Raw genomic sequence first — 8,262 nt, 5'->3', positions numbered from 1 at the left:
ATATTGGTTGTTTCTTTCCTGTAATCTCATCTGGAGTACAAATCCCAACTATTATTGCAATAGTGGAATTTGTTTCGGCTCACGAGAAATACTCTTCCAACAGGTTGACTGCACTCCCGCATACAAACAGAAACAATTCACTACTACGCAATGTTCTTAGAGGAACCCTGAAGCGAATATTTTCAAGTAAACACGGGCAATCTATGTCACCAGAAATAAGTTTATAAATGAATATTAAAGACAAATAACAACGCCTATTAGCCAAAGTTTTCATATGAATTAAACGACATTCGAGTCGAAATCTCTCAATGATGTTAAATAAGAACCTTAAGTTAAAATTTGTTACAAAATATATATAATTTTGCTTATGTATTGTCATTATAAACAAATAATAAAAAGCCATAAGAAACTAGACACATTTTCGTTGGAACGATGTTATCGATTGTTTTCATTTTGTTCCATAAGAAACTATTGGTGATTTCGATTGGTAAAAAATATGTTGCATATTTTACACCTTACCCCCATAAATCAAAATTTTTGTTCGATTGACGAGGTGTTACCCATCGCAAGAGCAAAAGTGCAACCCATTTGACACCGTAGATGGTCTACGGTGCAGGTGGTTACACTTTCAATCAGATGTTGAAGACGCTTTCATTATTCGACCTAAATAATAGCCGGTCTAACAAAGAAAAACACATTTTTTGTCAAAATTCGTTTTTATTATTCAACATAGTTCCCTTCAAGAGCGATAGTACGATTATAACGACCTTCCAATTTTTTGATACCATTTTGGTAGTACTCCTTCGGTTTTGCCTCAAAATAGGCCTCAGTTTCGGCGACCGCTTTCATTGCAGCCAAATTTTTTCCTGCGAGCATCCTTTTGAGGTCTAAGAACAAGAAAAAGTCGCTGGGGGCCAGATCTGGAGAATGCGGTGAGTGGGGAAGCCGCGATTTCGACCTTCAAACGCTCCAATAACGCCATATAATAGTCACTGTTGATGGTTTTTCCCTTCTCTTTTGAGTCTTTCCACGCTTCGGAGATGGTTCACCGGTCGCTGTCCACTCAGCCGACTGTCGATTGGACTCAGGAGTGTAGTGATGGAGCCATGTTTCATCCATTGTCATATATCCACGGAAAAACTCGGGTGTATTACGAGTTAACAGCTGCAAACACCGCTCAGAATCATCAACACGTTGTTGTTTTTAGTCAAATGTGAGCTCGCGCGGCACCCATTTTTCACAGAGCTTCCGCATATCCAAATATTGATGAATGATATAACAACACGTTGCTTTGATATCTTTAAGGCCTCTGCTATCTCGATCGACTTCATTTTACGGTCATTCAAAATCATTTTGTGGATTTTTTGATGTTTTCGTCGGTAGCCACCTCTTTCGGGCGTCCACTGCATTCACCGTCCTCCGTGCTCATTTTACCACGCTTGAATTTTGCATACCAATCAATTATTGTTGATTTCCTTGGGACAGAGTCCGGAAACTCATTATCAAACCAAGTTTTTGCTTCCACCGTATTTTTTCATTTCAGAAAACAGTATTTTATCAAAACACGAAATTCCTTTTTTTCCTTTATTTCACAATAACAAAAGTTGCTTCACAAAAGACGCTCTATCTCACAAACTAATCGACTTACAGACGTCAAATTTTGACACGAATCATTTGAAGGTTGGTACTATATAAAAATAATATGCATGTAATACTAGCGACGCCACCTAGGTGTCAGACCGGGGACTTATCAGCCAACCTGTTAGATGCGCTATTGGAGAGTAGTTCTTCTAACGACGATGAAGAAGTTACTACATCATTGCTTGGACGAAATGACCATTAATTTGTACTCTAAAGTAGAAGTAAGATCATTATATAAAATTAAAAGTTTTAACAATTGCCCTTAGTTCAAGAAAAATTTGCGTGTTAGTCGAGATTCCAATAATAGTTGTTAATAATAATCGAAATATTTCTGCCAAATTTGTTTTGTTTTGATTTTATATCAGTGTTGCACCTTTTTTGTTTGTTCATTTTCACATGGTGTTGTCATAACACCATAAAATGTTGTACCATATGTATGCAACACTTTTTTCCCCAAAAGAAAACACCATATGGGTTTCTTTCTTATGTGCATGTAATCAAAGATTATAAAAGAGGAAGTTGGGAGATTGGCTTGCGTCATACCAAATGTTGCATTTACCAGATTAGTTTAATACATGTTTGTAATCTTTTAGTTGTTTTTAGTTTTTATTTTTTAAATGAAAAATGTAATTTTCTTAATGAAACAATGTTAAATTTTAAGCAACAACAACAACATTTTCCCCTTTATGGAAATTTATTTCGTACTCTTAATTTCTTTTTATTTCTATTTTAATGCTATGTCAATACTTGTCGTATACGCGTTTGGTTCGAGTATTAAACTAATGTGGTAAATGGTTTGATGTGCTCAGTAGGCAATCTCCCATCTTCCTCTTTTATAATCTTTGCATGTAATAGGAACTTTCATTAGAGCTACTTACCGGGCGTAGAGATTAAACCAAAGTCATTGCAGTTTAATGATGTTTCTAAATGGAATGGAATGTTTTTAAGGGCGGTAAGCAACATTTTCGAAAATTCGTATTGCACACATATAAGGCAGTCTTCCTTTTTGGAGAGAACGAACGCACCTCCAGCAGAAATTTCGTTTATATTTCGGTAATAAATGGGAGCAAAATGTTAGCAATGGATAATAATATCCAAAAGAATTTCCCTAGGCGAAATTGGTGTAAATTTCAACTATAGGACCTTTCACAGGACTGGGACCAGTGTTCTAGTATGCCACAATTTTTAAATTTTCATGAAATTTATTGATTTCTTTACTCTTTTGACATTGAAATCTTACTAGATCTATGCATTTACCGATATATTGTTATCAGAATATTCCAAAAGATTTTTCTTACTGGTGCGATCGAATGCTCATAAAAAAGTGATTCATAAGAGTTTGTCTCAGAGTGGTTCATGAGGACCTGTCTATGGGGTAGTCCTACTAACAAGTCTCAGCACGAGTCCTTTGAAATATGTCCAAGTGCACCCTAATAATGCAATCTTCCTTTTTGGAGAGAATGTAAATAGTCGATAATATCATTTCTAGAAAATTTCGATAACAAAAATATCTATGTATTTTATGCATGCCGATAACACAGTTTGTATGTAGCACAAATACACATGGTATCAAAATGTGAGCAGCCGATAACAATGTATATAATTTTCGATCATTTTAGAAAAGGAATATGATTACCTCCTGGAGCAAAATGTTATATTTGAACAGTGAACATGTAACATGTTTGTTACAACCATGTTATTTTCTCGGACATTATGTATCTGATTTCGACAACCATTTTATAATTGGAGAGAAAACAACATTTTTACGGCATATATGTTCCATGTTCCCTTTCAAAAAAATAATTTGCTCTAGGAGATGATCATATTCCTTCTCTGTGTAAACAATGAATAATAATATCCAAACGAATTTCCCTAGGGGAAATTGGTGTAAATGTCAACTATAGGACCGGTCCCTTCCATATATTTTGACCAGAACTGGAACTGGCCCATACACTCAAAAAAAAAGTTTACTTGGATCCAAAGGAAGGTCAACTTCCTTTAAGTATTGGTATTGATTCCGAGCCAAAGATGCGGCTTCTTTAAAATAAGGAAAATTTGTAGCAACCTATCGGCTTTAAATGTAGGATCTATATAATTAAAATTAGGGTACAGATCTCATTTGTCGAATTTTCAGTCTATTTTTCCGGTATATTAATAAAGCTATTCACGTACAAACAAATGCCACTTTAAAAATCCAAATTATAACTATATAATAATTTCTTAATTGCAAAAAAACACACTTTAAACCAAAATAAATCTTAGCCTATATTTGAAGCATTTTTATCGTAAATCTAAAGATTCAATATATCTGTTAATTTTTGGGAAACATACGAAAATCTTCTCTTGTTTTAGGTCACATTGAACTGCGAACGGTTATTAAACTATATACCCACTTAAAGAAAGGAAAATTTCATTGGTCTGTAGAAAATGACGAAAAAAATAATAAAATATATTTACAAAGAAATATATTTTTGCAATAAAAATAAGTTAAATTTAGTGTTAGTTCTACTGCGGACGTTTTTTTTTTTTCAGTATACCACACCCTATAGATATAGCATATAAAGAAGTAAGGAAAGTCTAAAGTCGGGCGAATATGTTATACCCTGCACGACTTTGTAGATTTTCGATAAAATAAATCGAAGTTAAACTATGGCCTCTGAGGTCACATGAGTGTAAATCGAGCGAATGACGTATATGGGAGCTATATCTAAATAAACCAAATTTGACACACTTTTCGACATTATCAATTACACTAGTTTACACTGAAAATGTACATGTGATGAGAGGTGACTTTTCTTATGTATTTTGATCTGCTGAATACGAAAAAAATGTTAAAAAATTTTTATGGAATAGTTTTTGAGATATCCCGTTATTTTTAGTTTTTCGCTCTTTTTCACTAAACAAATTATATCTCGAGTTAGAAATGTTCAATTATATCGCTGTTGGGACTTAAATGAAAGGTATTGAGATGAGAAATAAAAGTGTATAATTGGATCTGTGATAAGTGGTTCAAATATCGATGCCAAATTTTCGAAAAAAAAAACATGTTTTACAGTGACCCTTTTCCGCCGGAAAAGTACAAGCCATTGAAACGATATAATCGGACATTTCTAACTCGAGATATAATTTGTTTAGTGAAAAAAGAGCGAAAAACTAAAAATAACAAGAGAGCTCAAAAACGGTTCCATAAAAAATGTTTAAAACATGTTTTCAAATTCAGCAGATCAATATACATAAGAAGTCACATCTCATCAAATCTACATGAAAAAAATGTATTTTGTAAACTGTTATACTCCTTGTGGAAATTTTAAAGCAAATAAGGATAAATCTCTGGTTTCGGGAACTTTAAATGCATACCAGGCGAAAGATGATATATATGTAAGATATACCTAGATCTGAACCGATATCTTCTAAACTCAAAAGGGTTTTATTCTGACCCAAAACACATACTTGTGCCAAATTTGGAACTTGCGACCTAGACTTTGATCACAAAATTGTGTTGAAAGACAGACAGACGGACATGTACCGGTCCTGATCATTATTATCGAAATACCATGTGTCTATATCGTCTCTTTTTGAGTGTTGCAAACATATGTGCTTTTTGTTTTTAATTTGAAAAAACTGACTTGGTGAAAGCCACAAGTTGATTTTTACAAAGTTTTAAAAATTTTTGATTTCTGAATACAGTTCCTACATCTGTGTTCGGAATTGGAAGCCCCCTATGCACCAAAAATTCCATTATCTTTCAAATAGACCAATGTTGGTCAAATAGTGAAAAAAACAATTTTTTTGTAAATATGACACACGTTTCCCCCACAACATATTTTTTAGTTTGTCCATGATACAGTTCACTTTTTGCAAATAGACAGTCTACTAAATTGTAGCATAAACCAATTATAGAGGATTTTCTGTGACCATGGCTATGATTGCGATTGGTGGACGAGTGATAGAAGGGCTATCACCAGGCCACCAAGGTTTGAATAAATCGACTTTTTAAGGTTTCCCCATACATACATATGTTGTGTAAAACTTTTCTCCTAATGGGATTAAAAATAGAAGCACAAAGCAAACGTTTGACTACCAGGTCAGAGGTTTTATATGAAATGAAAATTACGGTCAAACATTCCAGAATTGGATGTGTAACCATCAAGACGTTTCTCTTTATTATTTGCAGTGATAGACTACTAAGCTAACAATTGAAATCGGTTAATTAATTCAAAACAGCCAGTATCATGTATTTGCCATATACTCAATTACCGGATCCCGTGGATAAATTCGAGATCTATGAGGAGATTGCCGAAGGTGTTAGTGGTAAGGTATTCCGAGCCAAGGAGTTAGAGTTTGATCGTATGGTGGCCTTGAAGATCCAACACTATGATGAGGAACATCAGGTGGCCATAGAGGAAGAATATCGTACCCTAAGGGACTATTGCAATAATCCCAATTTACCGGAATTTTATGGAGCTTATAAACTGGAGAAGTCGGATGGTCCTGATGAGATTTGGTTTGCCATGGAGGTAAGTTCAGATAACAACACCATGAAGCCTCTAAAATTTATTACTTTTATTTATCTAACTTCAGTACTGTGATGGAGGAACCGCTGCTGATCTTTCGCGGAAGCTATTGAAAATGGATCGTCGCATGCGTGAGGAACATATTGCCTATATCATAAGGGAAACTTGTCGTGCCGCAGTAGAATTAAATCGAAATCATATTTTACATCGGGACATTAGAGGAGACAACATAGTATTGACTAGGAAGGGCCATGTGAAACTATGCGATTTCGGTCTATCGCGTCAGGTGGATTCTACATTAGGTAAACGTGGAACCTGTATTGGTTCACCCTGCTGGATGGCTCCCGAAACGGTTATGGCACTGGATGCAAGTATGTTAAATGGAATTTTTGTTGTAGTTAAGCTTCAAAGGTTCTATAATTTTATTCAAATTCTAGGGGAACCAGAAATCACATCACGTGCTGACGTCTGGGCCTTAGGCATAACCACGATTGAATTGGCCGATGGTAAACCACCCTTTGCTGATATGCATCCATCACGTGCCCTTTTCCAAATTGTAAGAAATCCACCGCCTACCTTATTTAAGCCAAGCAATTGGTCTCAGCAATTGATTGATTTCATATCGGAGTGTTTGGAAAAGAATGCCGAGAACAGACCAATGATGGTGGAAATGGTTGAACATCCCTTCCTAAATGAACTATTCGACAATGATGATGAGGTATGGTAGGATTATTTGACGAACTAAATGATGATTTTATGCAATCTTTGAGCACCAAATTCCCAATCACACTTTGTCGCTCTCCTTACGTTCTTCTCTCATATCTGATATACCAGTTAAGCTCACATATTAAATTATCCCTTACTAATATCTTACCATTTTCTTGTGCTCCCGTCAATAACTTTATGAGTGTACTTACTTGGTTTCACTGTTGATCATATTGACCCATTCTCTTACTCTTACACATTCTCACTCTCCATATTCCTTTTAGTACCTGGCGCTCGGTCTTACTGCTATGTAACCATTGAAGGATTTCCAAGCCATCCATTTAAGAATATTCTCCATGTTTCGTCCCTTGGATGGCTTCCCTTCTATTGTTCCAATTATGGTTTGAAGTAGCTTTTATTTTTCGGTTCCTCTTTATATTTCCAAGGTATGAGATTTTTCTTCTTTTTATTCTTCCAATGAGTTCACGTTCGCGGTTAATCTTCGCCAAAACCTATGCAATTTTTATGATGCGTCGATAAACCCACATCTCAATGGCTTCCAATTTCTTTATGTCAGCAGTTTTTTTGATATTAATTTTTATCCCATACTATAAAAAAATTTAGTTCTGATATACTACCCGCAGTTTTGCAATATTGTCGAATGTTCTGCCAATATATATGCATTTATCAGTTTTGGGCACTGATTCCTTATCTAACTCATCTCGATATTGCAATGAATTATGTCAGCTCTCCATTAATGCCGACTTTTGCTGTTTGATTTCAATATACTTCCATCCATCACTTTGTTGTTGGTATAACATTTTATGTGATTTCATCCCATTTTTTGTTTATGCTTTGGTACATAAGCTTGTACCCAGACCAAGGAACTCTGCGACAAGGTGAGTATGGTAGATTTAGCTGGGTAAGCGAAAACTTTGACACTCTTCAACTGGGGCCCTTGGTTACAGTTGGGACAGTCACTGTTAAGAATTGAGGAGGCTGCACTTCCCTGATCTTTATTGGGTCAAAACTACCTGGTCTGAGAACAGTATTAACGCTTATCAACTCGACTGCTACAGTATCCTTATGAATCCTGTTAAAACCTGTCTGGTATGCTGTCTGATCTAGAGACTCTCTCTTGTAATGCTGAATCTCGTGAAGATCAACCCTTATATTCCTGGGTTGTGGTTGCCAATATGGTGATTTGGAGGGCCAGGAGATACTGCTTTGACAACATGTAATTGTGTCTGCGCACTGAGATGATTTTGGTCTCCAAATAAAGGTAATCCAGGGGTCTGCTGTGCAGTTCTTAGGTATATCTGTTATTCCACTGCGTGTCGCTGAGTTGAGGTGACGACAATTGCGCTGCATAGTTTACCACTGAGGTGCCAATTGATTTATA

The 8,262-nt window shown here is 35.6% G+C and overlaps 1 protein-coding gene across 1 annotated transcript in view; it reads left to right on the top strand.

Moving 5' to 3' along the window:
- Positions 1-8,262, top strand: part of ninaC (STKc_myosinIII_N_like and MYSc_Myo21 domain-containing protein ninaC) — a 40,203-nt gene that overhangs the window by 13,423 nt on the left and 18,518 nt on the right. The window contains exons 2-4 of the mRNA XM_075297650.1: positions 5,816-6,158; positions 6,223-6,526; positions 6,593-6,873. Coding sequence (XP_075153765.1) covers positions 5,874-6,158; positions 6,223-6,526; positions 6,593-6,873 — 870 coding nt within the window. The 5' untranslated portion in view covers positions 5,816-5,873. The remainder of the gene's footprint in view (positions 1-5,815; positions 6,159-6,222; positions 6,527-6,592; positions 6,874-8,262) is intronic.

Source organism: Haematobia irritans, chromosome 2 (assembly GCF_050003625.1).
Source record: "Haematobia irritans isolate KBUSLIRL chromosome 2, ASM5000362v1, whole genome shotgun sequence".
Taxonomy (NCBI): Eukaryota; Metazoa; Arthropoda; class Insecta; order Diptera; family Muscidae; genus Haematobia; species Haematobia irritans.
This window is presented reverse-complemented; position numbering and strand designations above follow the sequence as displayed.